Consider the following 21,580-nt stretch of genomic DNA (forward strand, 5'->3'; position numbering starts at 1 on the left):
CTGTCCATGTATGCAGGCCAACACTTGGGTACACACACACACAGTGATCAATTCCCCCCCCTCCGCCGCCCCAAATTATTTGCTCCAAGAAAAACAGATTTTATGTTTCAGTTTTCTAAAGACTTCAAGTGTCAAAGACTTATGCCATACGATTTCAATCAGTACTGTGAGGCTTTAGAAGTTCTACCAATTTATTAGGTCAGAAGCTGCCCTGATGGTTTTTTTTTAACATGGGGCATTTCAGTAGACACATCTGTTTGACAGACTCAACAATGTGGTCTTGGGGTTAACTAGAAAAGACTTATATTGTTCTCTATCACACATTTGCTGATACCTCTTATAGAACACTGAGTTATTAATGTTTGGGATATATGTTTAGATCTGCTTCACTGGTTTTTGAACTTTTTTCAATAATCCATTTCTGTAAAAAATATAGATGCTCTATCATCTTTTTTAAAGATTTAAAAACAGACTTGCTCTGGTAATATAGTAAAATATAAAAGTAAAAAAAATGTTATTTTAATATTTATATTATAATTATTTATCTTAATTTCTTTTTTCTTTTAGAACATTTTACTCTTCTGGAATATTTAATCAATTAAATACCAAAACCGGGTCTTTTTTTTTTTTAAATCCGAACACATTGCAGAGTTTAAGGCAGCAGCAGAAGGCACATGACCTCTATGGTGCCATCTATCCGCTGCGCAGAGGTACTGCTGATTCCTCAGAACCCTGCCCAAAAAGCCCAAACACAGCTTCAGGACCCTTAGCAACACCACCCTCAGCCACTGCCGATGAATTAGCAGAGTCATGGCGGATGTTTGCTATCCTAAGAGAATGCAAGGGTCAGGAGTCCCTTTCACACTAAGTATGACCCTTTCATACGCACTTTATAGGACCCTTTCATAGTAAGTCCCTTTCATACATTCATACATTCATACATAAGTATGACCTAAAGAAAATGATGGAAAAGAACAACAACAACAAAAATGATCAGAAAAATATAGGAAAAGAAGAAGAACGCTAATTGAAGAGACAAGAGGAGAGGAGAGAGGCACAAATGTTCAGCAGTTCAATGGGACTAAGTATTTCAGTTCCATTTCAGAGGCGTCAGTATCAGAGTGTGCCTACTTTTCTGTGACTCAGCTGAAATTCAATACATACTTATCAAAATGCCTGAAGGAGCATTATAGCAAGAGTAATCCAAGGAGAATTTTTTTTTCACATGTAACTTAACAGCAGCAGCAGCAACATGCAAGCAAGAGAATATGATCAAACAGACATATCCAATGTCACTTTTTTAAAAACTTTTTTTACCATTTGTTCTGTTTGTTGAATATCTTTTGCAGTAGTTTTCACTGAAGAGTTTGACAGGTCACACATGGAGCAGAGAAGATCTAGGTAGGTCCTTGCTTGTTCTTGCAAAGCTCTGAAGTGTTTGACCTCAAAAAAAAAAAAATTGTTAGAGTGCAAGAGAGGGATGCTATATTTAGATAGCAAATATTTGTACATTTGCAGTATTTTGTTGACATTTCAAAAATAATCTTGCTATACTCAGTGTTTTTATCATACCATTGTTATAAATGACATGTATTAAGTATTCAAAAGAAATCTTTCAAAGCACAATGGCAGCGAGCCATTTGTCCACTAGCCATTTCTTATTTTAATTAGTCTGTAAGTTCTGGGAAAGGAGAACACCCAAGAAACGTCCACAATTGTTCCAGATTCTCTGTTCACATTCTAGGTTGTTTTCAATTTCAGAGAAAGAATCAATAGACTACTCTGGCCTGTTTCTTAACATGTTTTTGCATATTCTTTAGACATAAAAGGTTATTGTGCATTTGTAGGCTTCAATGGAGTTTGATAAAAATGCACACGGCTGGGCTCTTTTTCTCTGCAGAAAATTCACATAGTGTCTTCCCTTTCCATAAGCCCAAGAAAGGCATCTCCAGGTGAATCCTTGATTTACACACAGAAGCACAGAGAAATGTGTTTCTTTGAAGCTGTTCAGAGGCCCTGCGGGCTCTGTTTTAGATACTGGGAATGCAGCAGTCCCCAAAACAAAACTGTTGCTCCAGTGGAACTTCCATGAGAAAGACAGATAATACATAAACACAGAAACAAATATGCAATGCAATGTTTGGTAGTGATAAACACCACGGAGCAAGGTAAGCGTAGGGGAGTATTAATATAATGAAGAAGCACTGTTACTTTGGGATGAACGTACCCCCAAGACCTCTCTGAGAAAGAGCCTTGAGTTGTAGAGGGAGCAAGTCACGCCATGGGGTAAGGGCATTCCAGGCAGTCGGGTGTGACAGGGGATAGCAAGTGCAAAGCTTCAGGCCAAAGCAGAGGGAGCTAGGTAGGAGCAGAGTCTAAAAGGTGAGCAAGGGCCAAAGCTTGGAGGACCTCATGGGGACACTGACCATACCTCCCAATTTGCAGAGTGTATATTTTTAGGCCTTCTCAACTGTGGCACTATTGACATTTGAAGACAAACCATTCTTTGCCGTGGGAGTGTCCTGCGCATGGCAAGATGTTCAACAGCATCCCTGGCTGATACCAGGAACATCCCCACCAGTCATAGTTGTGACAACCAAAATTGTCTTCAGAGACTGTTTCGAAGACTGTTTCAAATTTCCCCTGGGCAACAAAATCATCTCTCCTTTTTGGTTGAGAACCACCAGTCTAACCTCAACTGCAATTATGAAAGGTGGCCTCCTTATTAGCAAATATTCAGTTTTGGAAAACAAATTATTCAACCAGAGTATCCATTGACTGTAGTCAGAAATTTGGAATTTATTCTAAGTGTGATTGAAAGGTGGGCTTCCCAGGTGGCTCAGTGGGTAAAGAATCTGCTTGCCAATGCAGGAGATGCCAGTTCAAATTTTACATTTGTAACCTTTCCTGGGTCAGGAAGATCCCCTGGAGGAGGGCGAGGCAACCTACTCCAGTATTCTTGCCTGGAGAATCCCATGGACAGAGGAGCCTGGCGGATTACAGTCCACGGGGTCTTAAAGAGCTGGACACAGTCGAAGCAATTGAACATGCATGCGTGCACGCATGTGATTGGAAGGTATTGGGATAAATGACCCAATATAGGTTTTAAAAAAGGGGTGACAGGAACAGTGGAAGTAGGTGACCAGTTTTTAGGCTACTTCAGGAGTCAGATGAAAATTGATGATGGTCTGATGGAAGGTGGTGGATAGCAGAAGTGGTGAAAAGTGGTTCTTACGACATCTTTGTGATAAATGGGGAAGAAGGTATAGACTGCAAGTTGTACAGGATAAAGCTGACAAACAGAAATATTATGTGATTTTCCAAAATCATAGTCAATAAGGCAGCCTAACTTTTTGATCTTTACTTCAGTATCTTTTTCTCTGTGTGGATTGCCCAGACACATCATTCTCATGCAGATGTAATAAGTACAGATCGATTTCCCATTAAGTTAAAAACAGTACCTAAAGTCTTATTCATTATACAAACTGACTGGTATTTCACTTCCCATTAGCATCATTAGCCTCTAACTCAAATCACCCCGCCATGTACCTGTGCCTCAGAGAACATTATCTGTCCTAAACGGCTTTTGGGAATAAGAAGAGAATAAGATATTAGAATTTTTATTTTATAAATGTATTTACTTTAGAAAGAATAGTGACTTATTTTAAAATTTAGAGTTGGCCTGATTCCAAAAATATTGGGAGAAACTTGTTGATTGTAAATGACAAACAGTTTTAGATTTTTGCTAAAACCAACTTCAAGGGCAAATCTGATAGTGAAAATGTTAGTAGCTCCATCGTGTCTGACTCTTTGTGACCTCATGGACTGTAGCCCGCCAGGCTCCTCTGTCCATGGATTTCTCCAGGCAAGACTACTGGAGTGGGTTGCCATTCCCTTCTACAGGGGATCTTCCCAACCCAGGGATCGAACCCAGGTCTCTTGCATTGCAGGAAGATTCTTTACCATTTGAGCTGACTGGAAAGCCAAATCCGATAGGACTTTTTCTTATTCCTTCAAATTCACATGTCATGCCTTATAAAAACAAATGACATTCTTATGGAATCAGATCAGTCTGTCATTGACTAGTGGTAGTGGGGACTGTGTTATCATTACATATATATTGAGTGTTTTTCATGTGGGAGGCCCCGGGGGATACACAGTGGATCCTGGGACTATGACCAAAGTCAACTGCAGACCATCAAAGCAGTTGATTTGGTGTTTTCAATACTTCTCATTCTCTTCTCTGGCTGTTTTCTGAAGAGGGCAGTCTATTTTGAGATACAGTGCAGTAAGGGCAGGAAGCAAAAACCAAACTATACAGTCATTGAATCTGGGCGACTAGAAGGATCAGCGTCTTCCTGAAACCATGGCTAATGCGGGGAGACATAGAAACTTCTTGTTCTAGTAAAGGGTCATTGGATTAATGTTATTTTTCCCCCTCTCTTTTAATTCTACTTTTGGGAACAAAGGAGAAATATCAAGTTTTGGTCTGGATTGTTCTGAATTAACTACAGTGGAAACAAATAGCCATAAGACAATAAATGGCCTAAGTAACTGACAATCTAATGAAAAAGCAGAATGCAGACAATCTTTAATTCATTTCTTGATTCGAGGAAAGTCATGTTTGATTTGTCCAGATTCTACTCTTTATAAGGTATAATAGGTGCACTTCTGTGAATCATTTCATGACTTAAATAATGTAAATCATTTAAGCCAAAAGGCATACTTTGGGGGGCATATAAACTGAACACATTCTCTTAGTGGACTAAATGAACAAGCATATTATTTTAATCTCAGCTTGAGGTAAAAAATTGAATTTTTACTATTATCTTATATCTGGCAGCAATAACCTTTACAATTAAATTCCTTTGGAATATTTTCTTTGAACCACATAGAAAAGTTGTTTAGCTCAAAAGTTTTAAAAACATATCTCAAATATTCTGATGAAATCTCAGCAGCAACATTTTAAGCATGTAGATGTTAAATTAATATGCCACAGAATCCGTTACATGACAATATTTCATTCAGCATTCATTCAATAATTATTTAACAAGCAACTTGTTCTGTACCAAAAAAGGTGGAAGAGGCTAATTTTGCTTTTCTGTTAGCAAATCGGGTACATTATGGCATGGCATTTGAATTTCTTCATAACGGTCAGTCCAATGTAATGTCCAATCACTTAGAACATTAAGGCACAGAGGAATTCAATGGTTTGGTTTATCCATGGTGACCCTATTGAGTAGGTACTAAAAGCAATCTTTTGGCCACAGTGCCCATGCTTTATTTATTCTACCAGATTGATCTTTAGTTGTGTGTTCATCTTCCTGGCTAGAATGTGAATTTGAATAGGATCAAGCTCAGACATTATTTATATTTTGATATTCAGCACAATTTGCACATAACAAGTACTTAACATGTTTCCATCAAATGAATGAATCACAGTGTAATATAAACTTTCAGGAATCACAAAATACCTGCTTGACAGCTTCTGCCCTGCTAAGAGGGGGATTCGCGCCTGGCTTTAAATCCGGCTGAACCGCAGAAAGCCAGGCCTGGCACTGCTGAAGGGTGTCTTGTCGACTAACGTGCTTCTGAAGTTCGTGTTCCAAACTCTGGTACACCTGAGACAGAATAATCATGCAGCAGTTGTGAGAGCTGTTTTATATCGCTGTAGATATCACAGAAGCAAATGAAACAAATCCACCATAAATGGATCCCCCTTCGCCATGCTCCCTGACATCAGACACACACTGATGGAGCCTGCATATGTTCCAAAACGTTGCAAAGCATGTGGGCCATGCCCCAGTTTCTAACTTCTCAACCCATGCATTACAACACTAATATTCTGATTATGGAAAGAGAAGGTGGGAAGGGTTAATATAACAGTATAAATGTGCTAGAATGTATAGAATCTTTGAAGTAAATTGGTCAAACCTAAACCAAAAGCTTTTTCAGCTTCTCCCGATTGTATAAAATTGCCCTGTTTGTTTAAATGAGAAACTAAAAGTAGCAATAAACTGCCAGTTTATGAAAAGATAACCAATGTCTCTCAGCTGAAATGCTTCTTCTTTAGGGGTAAGGTAAATTGGAACTAAATTATAACACAGGGGAGGGAAGAGTTTGATGCCCTCATTTCATTCAGAAGCAATATTCCAGGACAACAATAATCCAGAGTAATCCAAAATTATATATCCAGAAAAATCCAACATTTTCTTTTTTTTTCCAACATTTTCTAATATGTCATTTCAATTAATAGTTCCTCAACCAGCCAAACAATTTTCATTTTATCCATAAAGACTTGTTGAGAAACTATTACATGTTTCCTTGAAACCAAGGTAAATATACCTATGATGGTTTTTTGAGCAAATTACTCATAAAAAAAAGAATAAAAAGAATATGAGGTTAGACTGACTTTTCTTTGGTTATTGAGACAACAGAAGCAGTAACTGCACAGAAAAAGTCCACTACAAAGATGGTGTTCAGTATATTTCTGTTGAGTGAGTGAATGAATAAGCTGACCAGAAAGTTTCATGCTGCATTTTTCTTGTCTCATTCTCCTTTTCCCCTTCATCATCTCCTATAGCTATTTGTTAGATTCCTTTATCCTTTTTTTAAATAAACAGTTTGAAAGTGAATTTTCCAAGTTTAGGAATCAGCTAATAGCCAGCATTTTTTAATTATCATAATGAAAGAACACAAATAATCTTCCCTGTGTCACTTATATTTTTCCAGTTCTTGACTCAATAGCCCAGCAAGAAAAATACATGCACTCTTCTCAGTGTCATTTATAAATTCTAGAATAAAAAGTAATCCACTAATTTTACCTAATTGCTGTTTAAAAAAGCAATTCTTATTTATCTTAGACTTATATCTATAACATTAATGATTCCATTTTATTGGAAGAATACCCACTGAAGCATACTTTGAAATTGGTGCTTATGTCTTTTCTCAATTTCTATATGAATACACAGAAATACTGAATTAGAGTAGAACCTGGTTACAGAGGGTTAAAAGCAAAAAAAGTACTGTGAGATTTACAGAATAAACTTATTTTGGTGTTATAGAATAAATGGCAAATTAGAAGTATTGATGGTGTATGAATAAAAACAAACAAAATTAAATTTTTTTTCATAATCAATTCATGGAATAAAGGTATTGAGTGAAACCAAATGTCTGAAATTCACCACTTCATCACATTAATCAAACATATAACATGTTATTTCTGTGTACACATGGACTGGGAAATCTATCCAAAGGGTGAAGCATAAAAACTATTTTGAAAAACCTCCAGCCTGCGCAGCCTTTCTCCTTAATTCCTCATCATTCTGGAACGTTCCAGCGGCACTCACCCTCTGGGCGGTACTGCAGATGGCTGAGTAACTGTCCCTTGTGCCCTGCAGGTGAGCGTGTACATTTTGTTTAAGTTTCGCTTGAAGGTGATCTGCACATTGGCTGATCAAATTGTCCCCTTTGGTTTTAAGGTCATTCAAACGGTCTTCAAAACCAGCAATTTCTTCCATCATTGCCTTCAAAGATGAAACAAATATGCAGTTCTCATTATTCCATTTTTAGTCTTTAAATATTCTATTCACCAAACAGAAAGTTTAAGATCAATCATTTCACTGTTTAATATGCTTTTAAAAGGGTTTTGCAATTTGTCTTGGTATCAACACAATGAAATAAATGTCTTGGTGTCTTCCTATCAACACATGAAATAAAAAATGTATACTTTCAGAGATTCTCCAATGAGAAGATTTAAGGAGTTTAATGGATTAAGTTATACAGAATGATGAGATAACCTTTAAGAGTGAATTCATAAGACTGACCTCAGTTAGAGATCTGCTCCATGGTAATATTACCAGTGAAACAGACATCCATACATTTTTCAACTCTAAAAATTGCAATTCTGGTATAAATTATATCTCTGTGCTGTGCTTAGTAGCTCGCTCATGTCTCACTCTTTGCGACCCCATGGACTGCAGCCCACTGGGCTCCCCTGTCCATGGGGATTTTCCAGGCAAGAATACTAGAGTGGGCTGCTATGCCCTCCTCCAGGGGCTTTTCCCAACCCAGGAATTAAAACCAGTTCTTCAGCATTGCAGGAAGATTCTTTACTGTCTGAGTCACCAAGGAAGCCCTAATTTATATCTAAAATAGCCTAATTACAATTTAATTTAATTAACTAATGTCTAATTTATCTAATAATATACCTGATTTATGTAATAGCTTAATGTCTAAACTGTGTAAGATCTAATTTACATCTAATATTTATGTTGATAAAAATAAAAATAACATTTACCACTTAACATTTATTAAGCACCTACAGCCCAGGGACTGCATATGAGCCCTGATAAATATTTATTATTATTATTTTTATTGTTTAAGCATAGAGAGATTATAAAACGTGTTCAAGGTCACAGAAGTAGTAAAAGGCAGAGCCCTGGCTTTGGACCGGTCTCTGCCTGACTCCAGCTCACACACTATGCCTGACTGTTCTCTATCGAGCTTTCTCAGAGGTCATTTAGAGAGGGGGACCCAACTTTTTCAAATCAGGTTCTAACTTCCTTACTGCAATACAATGCTAGTGACAAGTGACACATTACAAAGTTTCCTAGGCTAACACATGGTCCTCCAGCAGTGGAGGTTCACCACTTTTTTTCCCAATGGTGCTGGGTTAACAGTTATTATACATGCCATATTGAAAGGAAGCATTTTTCTTCAAGCTGGAATGAACCACCCATCACGAGGTTACTGAGGCTGTTTACTCAGTGCCAAATAGACTATACCATGTCATTAATTTTCTGTTCACATTTGCTAAATAAAATTTTCTCCTACAGATCTCGAAACCTGGAATGGTTAACTGGTTTTTCTAAGACACAGTAGTAGATGTTGACCAGATTACAACCAAAATTCAGTTTCCCATTAAGCTTACCAAAATAGCCTCATAAAGTTGTGAACATATGATATCTGTCATTTGGCACACATGATTACTAAAAAATACATATTAATAAAGATATGAACATCGCATATCGGTACTGTACTTTGTGGTCTACAAAAGACTTTCAGATATATTATCTTCTCTGATGAGCACAGTGGCTATGTAATGGGACTGATGTCATTATCATCCTTTACAGAGGAGAAAAAGGAGGCCCAGAGAGGCTAAGTCCCCCAATTAGCAAGAAGAGACTTTAGCTAGAATTTAGACTCTCTGACCACTATGTCCGTATCCTATCTTTGGCTGTACTTTTCTAAAGTAAAGATAATTTCTCTGATAAATTACTCCATATAGATTATATTCTGCAATTAAAAAATAAAACTATTAGCTGGGAAATATGCTACAATGCGTTCAGAAGTTGAATACCAGGATTCAGCTGTTGCCGAGTCACTTAAATATTAAATTGAACTGTTCTCAACTATCGGGCATTCTTGGGACTCAGACCTGAGTCTGTCGGTACAGTCATTATGATCCAGAGATTCCCCCGCCCCCAACACACACACGGCACGCCTGGCCGAGCCGCCATGTGCTCCTCCGCTCCTGAGAGGCCAGGCTCACCTTGTGGCGGGCCAGCTGCTGGGTGATCGTCTCAAGGCTGCCTGTCTCCACGAGGTCGGGCGCCACCAGCCTCCCCGACATCTGCAGCAGCCACTTCTCCACTTCCTGGAGCTCACTGTTGTAATCTTCGTGATCTCTGACTTTCGCCTCGAGACTGCAGACATGCTCCTGTGAAGCCAGGTGCCCGTTAGAAGTGACTTTCCAGCCAAAAACCTACTCAAACATTTAACATTTTTAAAATCCCAGGGCAACTCAGAGAGTAGGTAGACTTAACACTCATCAGAAAGTTACTAGGGATGGAAAACACACACACACAGAGTTGCTACTCCATTTAAAAAGGCCCACCTGAATGAAAAGGAAAAATACTGACCCATAAAGTCAGTTAAGTCACTCGTGTCCGACTCTTTTGCGACCCCATGGACTGTAGCTTACCAGGCTCCTCCCGTGGAATTTTCCAGGCAAGAGTACTGGAGTGGGTTGCCATTTCCTTCTCCAGAGGATCTTCCCCACCCAGGGATTGAACCCGGGTCTCCCGCATTGTAGGCAGACGCTTTACCATCTGAGCCATAGTCCTAAATTTTCTGACAGATAAAATGGAGTCAAGACGCCCTTTGCGGCAAACACCACAGTTTTATTTTAATTCTGATCTCTCCATACCTTTGCTGCCCTGCAGAGATCCTGGTAATCGCTTTGAAGCTGATCGATTTTGTCCTTTAAAGTAACATCTTGCACCAGCTCCAAGAGGGCTTCGCCTTTCTCTCTCACTGATTTTACTGATGGTTCATGGGACAGCACTGTTTGTTGAAGAGACTTGAATTGCAAAGAAAAAAACAAGAGCCAGCTCATTCATGTGATCAAGGAGAATACAGACATGCACTGCCATATATAAGATGATCTGTCTCAAACAAAGATCTGATATATATTTTATAAATCAATACTTGTAAAACAATAAAGAGAAAATGACTTTTATGACTTTTTTGACTTTCAGTACAGAGTAAAAGTAACACATCAAAGAGCCCTCACACATGCAGAGAGAAGTATAGAGAAGAATTGTATTTGGCTGAATTCAACATAATGAATATTGCTGGCTTCCACCTCATTCCTTTCAGCAGAGAAATAAATCTTCATGCTATATGAAGGGAGAGAGGTGTTATCTTTTGATTTTGAATCGTGAAGTCAATTGCCCCTTGAGTTGGATGTGAAGTTTGGGAGACAAATTCCAGTTGCAACGTTGCTGTGACAGCCTTAAAGTGCTATTTAAATATATCAAGAACTCAGGGAGAAGAAAAAAAGGAGAAGCAGTTGTGATTCTTATATTACACTTTCAAAGACACACTGTCAGGCCTGGCAGAAAAACCAAGGACAGGAATAGACATATTGGCTGGAGGAGGAGGAAATAGCTTCCACCAGGAAAAGCTTTGAGGTAAGACATCACACTGTAATTCTTAAAGACTATCACTAAATAATTTGGGTCAAATTTTGAAAGCAGACTATTCCATGTATCAGCTTTAATAACTGTTTCACAAATTTGAGCAGGTGAAATATTTGTATCTATAGCATGTATAGCAATATCTATATCACCATTTATTCTTTCAAAAATTAATCTCTAAAATGTTTTACCTATAGTTGGTTAATTAGAATTTATTTTCTTAGGAGTATGAAGTCTCATTTGGAATTTACCATAGATCTGCTTATAGGCTTTCTGTACCAAAAGATGAAGGAGAGACTCTAGATGAAACAGAGAAAATCTATAGGTGTGAGATCCTGATGCCAGGAAAGTTTATCTTAAGGATCCATGTACCTGGATCACACTGTCAGAATAGATCTCCGTCCACTGATACAACCTTTGAATATCAGACAAACATAGTACCTGAATGGAAAAATAAGTCTGGTGTAGAGTATGTGCTTAGTTGCTTCAGTAATGTCCAACTCTTTGCGACCCTATGGACTGTGGCCTGTCAGGCTCCTCTGTCCAGGGGATTCTCCAGGCGAGAACCCTGGAGTGGGTTGTCATGCCCTTCTCCAGGGGATCTTCCCGACCCAGGGATTGAACGCGTGTCTTTATGTCTCCTGCATTGGCAGGCAGGGTCCTTATAAATCTGCATGCCCCCTACCAGTAGAACAGGCATGCTGAGGCCCTGTCTTCTCCCAGCACCCACTAAGGGTCACACACACCAGAAATCACATCCCTCCAGTTCAGTCCTACATGACCTCCCCATGCATCTGTCAGTAACAACACTACCTTGTATCTGGATAACTGAGCTTTTTTCTCATACAACTCCATTTTGGGCTCTTCAGGACCATGTAGGCTATCTCGGTATTCTGCTAGCCACTGAGTTAGGGCTTTGTATTTATCCGAGAATTCCTTCGTCAAATGAAGGCCTTTCTCCAGGGTCGTGCGCTCCTTCCGCACAGTGCTGGTCAGTTCCTTCAACCGCTCCACGTGGTCGTGGATCTCTTTTCTTAATGTCTCTGCCTCACCATCTTCCAAGTACTTAAGAGCCCTCTCTCCTTTCTCTCGGGCTGATTTGAGCAAACTCTGGCCTTTCTCCATGTCTTTTAGCAAACCCTGAGAAAGAACAGGAAGAAATGTAACACAAACAGACAAACAAATAAACAAATTCAAACTGGTTGGCATTATGTCCTTCCCTTTAAAGAAAAGCCTTGCTAGTCCCATTCTGGAGTTCACCAATTTCCCCTTACCATATGTTTTTGAAGTTTATAATCAGATTTGGCCCACCAACAATCAGGATGGAAGGTTATAATCAGATTTGAAGTTTATAATCAGATTTGGCCCACCAGCAAACAGAAGCCTCTTTACTTCAATATAGGTCTTGTTAAAGTCTTGATCAGCACATCATTTCCAAATCAGAGACTTAACAGAAGAACTTGATGCTTTTCTCATCCCTAACAGAGCTCCTAGAGATCTGAGTTAAAACACGACTAATGCGCGGTGTCATGAGTTCTAGATTTTTTTTTTCCAATATTTAGTGTCAAACTGGAATTTAGTTAAGAATTTTGTGCACAGTCATGTGTACGTCATTGGGATGACATCACATCGTAGGTAAATGGAAGGCAATCTTTGGCTTAAAGCGATCTTAACTTGGAATTTAGAATGAAATGAGGAACCAGGGGTCACCAACCAGACTGGGCAGGGATGAACATACATGCTCCCAGTTCTACGCAGGAGATGGGAACATCTTAGTGAAAGAAGAACGAACAGTAGGCAGACAAGTTTGATATTTTCGTGCCTACCTCCAGCGTCTTCATTTTTTTCCCCATCATCGCTTTATCTGCTTTATCAATTTTGGCAGCCACATTCTTGAAGTTTTTATGAGTAGAGCTGTACCAATCAGAATAGGAACTTAAGGATAACTCTGATTCCTCCAAACTCTGGATCTCTTCTTCCAGGAATTTTATTTGTTCCTTTGAAAGAAGAGACAACATGGAATAAGTGAATTAAAGACCTGTATCTGTGCCTCTCTTGATCAACACGTGCCTTCACTGGAAGTTAGTGAAAGGAAGAACGTCTGGCTTGTGAAGTCTGCTGGCCTACACTGAGCCAGGGTGGCCCGCTCACCAGCACTTGGAGGAGCAGCGCTTGGTATCTGGACGTCAGCTGCGTGGCCTGGCAGCCCATTCGGCTGCTCACGTGACTCTCGTCCAGGATCTCCTGGGCTCTGGCTCCCACTTCCTCCACTTCATCTCTGTATGCGGTGATTTCTTCATGCCACTTCTGAAATGACACCGCGTAGGAGCGGAAAGTTCAATCTGAGAGATCCTTAAGTGAGACAATTATTTTCTTTAGTCCCTAAGTCCCTAAGTCACAACCCCATGGACTGTAACCCTCCAGGCTCCTCATGGAATTTTCCAGGCAAGAGTACTAGAGTGGGTTGCCATTTCCTTCTCCAGGGGATCTTCCCGACCCAGGGATTGAACCCATATCTCCTGCATTAGCAGGCGGGTTCTGTACCACTGTGCCACCTGGGAAGCCCTATTGACAAATATGTATATACATATCTTCTTACTAGAAAATGATTTCTATGAATGCTTAGAATATATTTATTCTGTGATACAATTTTGAAAACACTTCACGTATAACCTTCATAAAAAATTATAATAACATTATAAAACTGCACACGAGTTTGAATGCTTTTCTGTCTGTATTACATATATTTTTATACCTTCTGTTGTACTTAGATAAATTTTAAAACAGATGAATAAGGAAAATGAATTCCAAAGGCCTAAGCGTAATTTTGATCATGTGCACTGAATGTGCATAAAAATGTAGTACATTAGAGCAATTTCAAGACAGAACCATAAACTTAAATTATCGCATCACTAGCATTCATGTATCTTTACCAAGCAAGGTAATAAAGTGTGGGAAAAATATAAAATACTTCATTAAACTATATTCTATTATCAATAAAAGAGACTACCTTAGGATTCTAATAAATAATTTCTCATAGAAGAATGCTCCATTGTAATTTATATCAAATTTCTTGCAAGTAGAAAGAGATTTTTCAAAATCTAAACCTTGGACCAAAATTTATTAAATAGTTGAAGAAATGAACTATGCAAGGCAACTGCTACTTTGACAAACATCAGGAATTCACACCAATAGTACCTTCATCTGATGTAACTGTATCTCCTTGGCAGCCCGGCTAGACTGACGTCCAGTTCTGAGATTCACTTTCTCCTCCATTGTTTTCAGCCACTCAGCTACTTGCTGAAACTTTTGTTCCATCAGTCTCAGTTTGTTGACCACATTATTGAACTGCGTTCGGGTCTCCGACAGCCTCTGCTGGTAAGCCTGCCAGTCCTGCCGGAGGGACTCGAGAGCCCGGTCCTCTGTCTGCGGGATGCCTGATGGTATCACCTCCTCCCTGGTGTGCAGTGCTGAATTCAACAGGGCCTGCCCCTCTGCGCAGCGTACCTGGAGCTCCTGCAGGGGAAAGGCGTGGCTGTCACACACCTCGTTCACATTTCACACCTGCACAGGTGATCATGTCTCACTCAAGCCAACCGCACCCTCTTGAACTTCACGTTAGGAAAGAACAAGGTGATTCCGACAAAAATGTGTACCTAACACTGAACACTGTTTCCCAAGTCAGGAGGGAGATTCTGAAATGTTTCCAGTTAAAATTGTCAAACTGCACACACACACACACAGATACACACATAGCGAGAAGTGTTTTTCTCAGTCATGTTAGAGGCAACCTCTGAAATCTGGCTTTTTAGCTTGGAGGCGAAAGCACAGTGATTAAAGGATTATTGTTTAGTCTAATAACCCAGGAGTTTTGTGGCCCCTAATCTGTTTAAAGAGCCTAAGTCTTCTTGCTGTGACATTGAATTTGATACTGAATGGGATCAGAGCTCCACTTTTGGCTGAGAAAAGAATGATAGACCTTCTTTCTGCTAAGGAGGGATTCTTTATTGAAGCTGTTCTAGGGAATGTGATGGCTAAGAGAAGTTGGCCCTGGAGGGCACAGGGCATATAAACCTGCAAGGCTGAGTTATCACACCTGTCCATCAGTTATGCGCATGTATGCTAAGTCACTTCAGTGGTGCCTGACTCTTTGCCACCCCATGGACTGCAGTCCACCAGGCTCTTCTGTCCTTGAGATTCTCCAGGAAAGAATACTAGAGTGGGTTGTAATGCCCTCCTTCAGGGGATCTTCCCAACCCAGGGATGGAATTCATGTCTTTTATGTGTCTCGCATTGCCAGAAGGGTTCTTTACCACTAGCAGGCCCCGGGAAGCCCCTGCCCATCAGGTACTCCTAGGTACAAACATATTTCTCTCCACCAAAGCATAGTCCCAGAAATGCACCCTACAAATTCGGTATGAACCACGTTTTTAAAAGCATCATCTATTTTCGATAGAAAAGTCATACCTCTAAAGGTGTTGGCAAAACACTATATCCTTGTGTTACTTGATCTGATCATCCAAGGTTGAAAGGGGCCAAGTCAAATCCCACCAAAGTGTTAAAAGTACCATCACATTTATTTAGAATACAATATTATTTAAAAAATCTTTAATACTAATGAAATTGCTGATATCTGACAACTTTTACCTATAGAAATAGCGATCTTCTATAGTTCAGACTATAGATACACTTTCCTCAGCTATGATAGCACTATAAGAATGTTGTAATTGGAAAAGAAGGACAATTTATATGGTAAAATATTAATCAAAATAACCATAAACAGAAATTTTATTCCAAAATTTAAAAAAAAAATTTAAAGCTAATTTTACACAATCTCTTTCCTTAATTCAGGAGTTGACAAACTTTTTCTGTAAAGGGCTGGATAATAAATATTTTAGGCTTTGTGGGCCATACAATCTCTGCTGAAGCTACTTAACTATGTAACCTTGCCATCTGTGGCATCAAAGTAGCCATAGATGCTACATAGATGAGCAGGTGTGCCTACATTTCAACAAAACTTTATTTAAAGAACAGGTTCCGAGATACAGTGTACTTATCTGTGCCCTAGTCAATCTCAATATATCACTCTTTCCCTATTTTATAGCAGTTTTCATTATTCTACAAATCACTACTGTATTAGAGAAATTCTTATATATCCCACATTTCAAGGATTTATTCTGAGGGGGAAATATGGTCCAATATTTTTTTTTAATTTATTTAGTTTCATTTTTTGGCTGTCATGTGCAGCACAGGGGATCTTAGTTCCTTGACCAAGGATCAAACCCATAGCCGCTGCAGTGGAAGCGTGGAGTCTTAACCACTGGACCACCAGGGAAGTCCCCAAAGGTACTAGCTTAGAATCTGGTTTCAATGTTTTAAAAATCTGTATGTTCTATGACCCAAAATTAAACTGTCAGTGAATACAAAAGGAGCCTGGTAGACTGCAGTCTGCCAGTCTTCTCTATCCATAGAATTCTGCAGGCAAGAATACTGGAGTGGGTTGCCATTTCCTTCTCCAGGGCATCTTCCTGACCCAGGGACTGAACCTATGTCTCTTATGTCTCCTGCATTGGTAGGCAGGTCCTTTTTACCACTAGCGCATCCTGAGAAGCCCAAATACAAAATAATTTTAAATGTGGTCCACACTGCTGGCAGACCCCGAGATCACTAAGCCAGTTGTGGGACATTAGGACCCTGAAGGAGCTCTGCTGTGCAGTTGGAATGTCACCATTCTCCACCACCAGTTTTGGCCTCTAGTGTCTCCCCTCCTTTATAAAAGTTGTGGTGACTCAAAATAAGACAGTGTCAATAAGAATTAATACACAGTGAAATGAGAGGTTGGAGTCCGGTTTAGGTTTGAGCCAGAATAACATTGACTGAAGTGAATATTTTCTTCTGGGACAGGAGAAATATCTGCTGATGACAAGTGACTTCTTGGCCCAGTTCCTCCACAGAAGTCTGGAGAGCTTGGAATTTGCTTGCCAAGAAAGTCTGCAGTGAATGCTGGAAGAGGTCATAGACAGAAAAGAAAGCCCATTCGGCTAAGATAAATTATAACAGCTAAACCTAAGAGACCTGGATATGTTATTATTAAAAATAAAACGGATGAGATCCTTAAAGAAGCAAATGAAACTATGAGCCTTCCAACTTCTACTATATATTTACTTCACGAATGGACTACTGTTCAAGTAAGATTTTTCTCCCATCTCATTTAATCCTTCCTCAGAACAATGCTGTAGAGAAAATTGAGTCAGGGAAGCTCTTCTCTGCCCAGAGTCATCCAGGACCAGGTCTCACCGTGAATCAGAGTCTGAACTTCCTAATCCCAACCCTGCACTCCTGCCATTATTCAGTTCTTCCTGAAAGCCACTGAAATAGGCAGAAATGTTATGTCAATGACCATCTCAGTCCTGCTTTTCCACCATATGCAAACACTGGGTAGATCTTGCCCAATCCTGAACCACTTCCAGTGAGGGCTGACAGCAGTTAGTAAGTTCTAACACAGAGCTGTCTTGTCGATCTTTCTCTCCATTCTCTATTATGTGTCTGGTCTCCCCTTCTTGGGAACCCCTTGATGGCTACCTATTGCTTTAGGTAGGATTATGGGCTCTCTCTGATGCTCCCATAAGATCCCCAATAATAGAGTCATTCTATTATTGTCCTCATCACATTGTTTGTAATGATCCATCCATGGGTCTGAACTTCTTTAGAATGCAAGTTCTTTGAAAGCAGGAATAATATTTTAATTATCTTTACCTGCAGTAGCAATAAGTCAATGGGTTAGGACCACTTTGCCCTTGAGGTTTACCATCTCGCTCCGAATCACAGCCTGCTTGCCCAAGCACTGGTACTTTTCTTACCTCCTTGAATTCCTTCTTCTAGGTCCGTGACTCTAGGCCTGTATCCTCAGCAATGTGGGTGATTTGGGTTAAAACCAAAGGACCTATGATGGTGCTAAGAATTTGAATTTGAGAAGTGTCACATGCTATTGACTCCTGCAGCTGTGTCCCACATCTAATTCAGTCCTTTAGGGAGCAACAGGCAGGTGGGCCTGTTAACACCATAAATTAGACCACTAGCCATTCCCATCAGAGGCCACCCTGTAGTTGGACAAAGTCCTCAAGTCCCAGTCCTGCTCAGTCTGAACTACCTACCAAATAATTTCGACTAGCATACACTACTGAGGTCCCAGAACACTCTAGATCAGACCTTACTAGGATGTCACTTAATATATATCTGCTACTTATAGGCTTTAAGGTCATAGTCACTTCTCACTTAAAATAATGGTTCCATATTCAGAATGAAAAGTCCTTTGTTTTACAAGGAAGCAGACTTTACCTGAAGGTCCCGCAGCGCTGTCTCATGAGTGTGCGCATCACCTTCAAGAACTGAGTATCGATCAAGCTTTTCTTGCTCTTTCTCCAGCCAAGCTTCAAATGCCTTCAAGTCTCTCTGATACTCTTGGTGCAGGCGAACTAGTTTTTCCGACTTGGTTACTGCTTCCTATTGTTAGCATTTAAGATGATTAAGGTGGGAAAACGTAACTACATGCAGTCTACACAGACTGTTAAGAATTCACTTTTGGAAAATTAGAAAAGCATGATTATTAAGTCATTAAAACATGAATCATTTCCTAGAAGAATAAAATGTCAAGATTTATGTAAGAAAAACAAAAAAACCAACATAATATGAGTAAAAAGTGAAAGTGAAAGTCACACAGTCATTTCTGATTCTTTGCCATCCCATGACTGTAGCCTGCCTGGCTCCTCTGTCCATGGAATTCTCCAGGCAAGGGTACTGGTGTGGGTTGCCATTTCCTTCATCAGGAGATCTTCCCGACTAGGGGTCGAACCCGAGTCTCCTGCATTGCAGGCAGATTCTTTACCAACTGAGCCACCAGAGGGGGTCTTAAAGATCATGTCATTGAGTTAACTTCTTGATCTCTGAATTCCTTATGAAATGTAAGATGGATATTCCAAAAAGTGAATTAACTTTGTCATGAAAATACATCTTTGCTAATGAATAAAACTGAAACTTTCATATTGTGCCTTGAGTGAGAATTTGGATTCACCATAGATTCAGTTTTCCATGTACTCTAATAAAATAGGCTGTGCTCTGGAAAGTTCTTCTTATTTTCTTTGTGAGATTTAAGCAAAGAATGATAAATATTATTGGCGATTATTTCCTGCTTTAGAAAATTTTCCATCACCAGACACATGAAGATATTTGTGATTCTTCCTTATGCAGCTCCCCCCAATTTTTTTTTTCAATAGGTACATTTGGAGGACTTTTTAGTTGAGAACTATTTTCCGCCAGTAACTTTCATATCCTAACATTAGTTTAGGGTTTTTGTTTGCTTTATCAGTAGAGTAGTCTAAGTATTAAAATTCATTTTGCTTTTTTTGGTCCTGTTTGCTTTCACAAGCCTGTCACGCCCCCAAACAAATGAATCTTTAAATAAGCACAGCTCCAAACACCCCTCTTTCAGTGGGTCTGCGTGGAACACGGTGAGATGTACCTTGGTCCGCTCTCTGATGGCTCCATATCGTTCCTGCAGGTCCTGGAATTCTAACTGGGTGACGTAGTGCTCCGTCATGCCAGCCCCCTTGACTTCAATGGTCTCCAGTAGGCTGCCGTGACTCAGCACCTCCTCGTTTAATAACTAGAGAACATTTTTTTAAAAAAATAAAAGAATTACTGCGTATATCATCAAATCGATGTTAACTTGTAAAGTTAGGATATTTTAACTGCATAGCTGACAAGTGATCTCAGGTTATCTATCTGTTAGTCTACAGTCTATCCACCATCTATCTCTACATAGATATATGAACGGTGTGTGTATTTGATATCGGGCCCAGAACTTTATCTGAGTAGACTTGGAAATCTCAAAATTAATTTGTCCAAAAATTGGCTCCTGAGCACTACTCCATTTCCATCCATCCCCAGCCACCACCAAACCTCCCTCCCCTCGGTCTTTTTGTCAAACAGTAAAATGCTACCAGTCTCACCCAGATGGTCAATTCAGAACATTGGAGTCACCCTTTATCCCTCCATCCATGGTGAGATCCTGTTAGTTCCATCTCTTCACTGTACCCTGACATGTGTCCTCCCGTCTCCTGCAAGCCCCCTAGCCCCTGCTGCTATCATCTTTTCCCTGGACTTGCGTAATATCCTGCCAGGCAGATTCCCTGCTCCCGGTTCCTGCCCTGTTCCTTTGTCCACCTTTCACACAGCAGCTTGAGTGATAAAAGGCTTTAAGATTCTAAAGGGGATCGTTTTGCTCTCCAGTTCAAAACACTGATTATCTTCCCCAGGCTGTCAGGATCAAGTGTGAAATCCACAGGCTTGGATCCTCATGACAGCGCGAGATCAGGTCCCTGCCACCTCCACCACGTCACCTGGACACCCACCCATTGAGTCTCTGCTCCAGCAACAGCCAGCCTTTCTTACAGCTCCCTTCTATCCAACCCAGGTTCTCTCCTCCCCAGGGGCTATGGACATGTGGATTACCCCATCTGAAATGCTTCTTTCCCACCTCCTCCCCAACCTGATTTCTCTGCACTGAATTCCTTAGGGCATCATCTCCATCTCCTCTTTCAAGAGGCCTTTCCTGTCCCTCCTCACCCCCGACTCCTTGATGTCCTTATCAACCCAATCCCAATGACTCTCATCACATGCAGTGTTTTCTTCATATCACTCATCACCAGTTATAATCATTTACTTATTCAATCATTCTCGAATGAGTCCATGTGCAACCTCCAGAGTGAAACCTGGGTCTGTTTAATTTACCTAGAATCAAGCACAATGCCTGCATGTAGCAAGTTCTCTGTAAGTATATGTTGACTAGATGAATAATATAATAAATTAAGTAATAAATCATCATAATAATACTATGAAGTCAAGACCTATAATTATGAGAATTTTCAGATGCAAACAGCAGACCCAGAAATGTTAAGTGGCTTGGCATAGGTCAGGCAAGGCCATTTAGTTATTCAGCTAACTTTTACTCAGCATTTGTTCTGTGTGAGAGAGCCATGTGCATAGGATAAGAAGAAAACTAAGCAACTTTATCCACTGAGAGAGGGAGCAATGTAAGTGTAGAGTCTAAAAAAGTCATCAAGAGATGAGAAAGACGGAGAACAGAAGAAATAATTAAGCCTCCAGTGGTGGTGGTTCAGAGCAAAGATGGGGGCTTCTGAACTAATTCAGAAAGGTAAGTACAAGGTGGCCAGGTACAAGGGTAGAGCTAAGGTATTCTGTGAAGAACGGAAGATGTGACAGAAAAAAAGTTTTACTTCTTAAGGATGAACAGGCTAAAGATATCAAAAGTTATTTGTAGTTGTTGTCTAGTCGCTAAGACATGTCTGACTCTTTCGCGTCTCCATGGAGTGTAGGTCACCAGGCTCATCTGTCCATGGGATTTTCCAAGCAAGAATACAGGAGTGGGTTGACACTTCCTTCTCCAGGGGATCTTCCCAACCCAGGGATCGAATACACATCACCTGCATTAGCACTTCACCACTGAGTCACTAGGCAAGCCCGATTAAAACATACTAAAAATTGCCAAACTTCATAAAACACAGGTCTATGAAGTTTTC

General features: G+C 40.0%; 1 protein-coding gene across 3 annotated transcripts in view; it reads right to left on the minus strand.

The window, feature by feature from the left end:
- SYNE1 (spectrin repeat containing nuclear envelope protein 1) overlaps positions 1–21,580 on the minus strand; it is a 474,926-nt gene that overhangs the window by 204,290 nt on the left and 249,056 nt on the right. For all 3 annotated transcript variants that reach the window (XM_043457157.1, XM_043457156.1, XM_043457158.1), the window contains 11 exons: positions 19,501–19,644; positions 18,321–18,485; positions 14,181–14,498; positions 13,134–13,289; positions 12,809–12,979; positions 11,796–12,122; positions 10,211–10,363; positions 9,554–9,721; positions 7,350–7,526; positions 5,475–5,621; positions 1,318–1,443 (listed from right to left, as the gene is read on the minus strand). In XM_043457157.1, the coding sequence (XP_043313092.1) occupies positions 1,318–1,443; positions 5,475–5,621; positions 7,350–7,526; positions 9,554–9,721; positions 10,211–10,363; positions 11,796–12,122; positions 12,809–12,979; positions 13,134–13,289; positions 14,181–14,498; positions 18,321–18,485; positions 19,501–19,644 (2,052 nt within the window). The remainder of the gene's footprint in view (positions 1–1,317; positions 1,444–5,474; positions 5,622–7,349; positions 7,527–9,553; positions 9,722–10,210; positions 10,364–11,795; positions 12,123–12,808; positions 12,980–13,133; positions 13,290–14,180; positions 14,499–18,320; positions 18,486–19,500; positions 19,645–21,580) is intronic.

This window comes from Cervus canadensis, chromosome 33 (assembly GCF_019320065.1).
Source record: "Cervus canadensis isolate Bull #8, Minnesota chromosome 33, ASM1932006v1, whole genome shotgun sequence".
NCBI classification, from domain to species: Eukaryota; Metazoa; Chordata; class Mammalia; order Artiodactyla; family Cervidae; genus Cervus; species Cervus canadensis.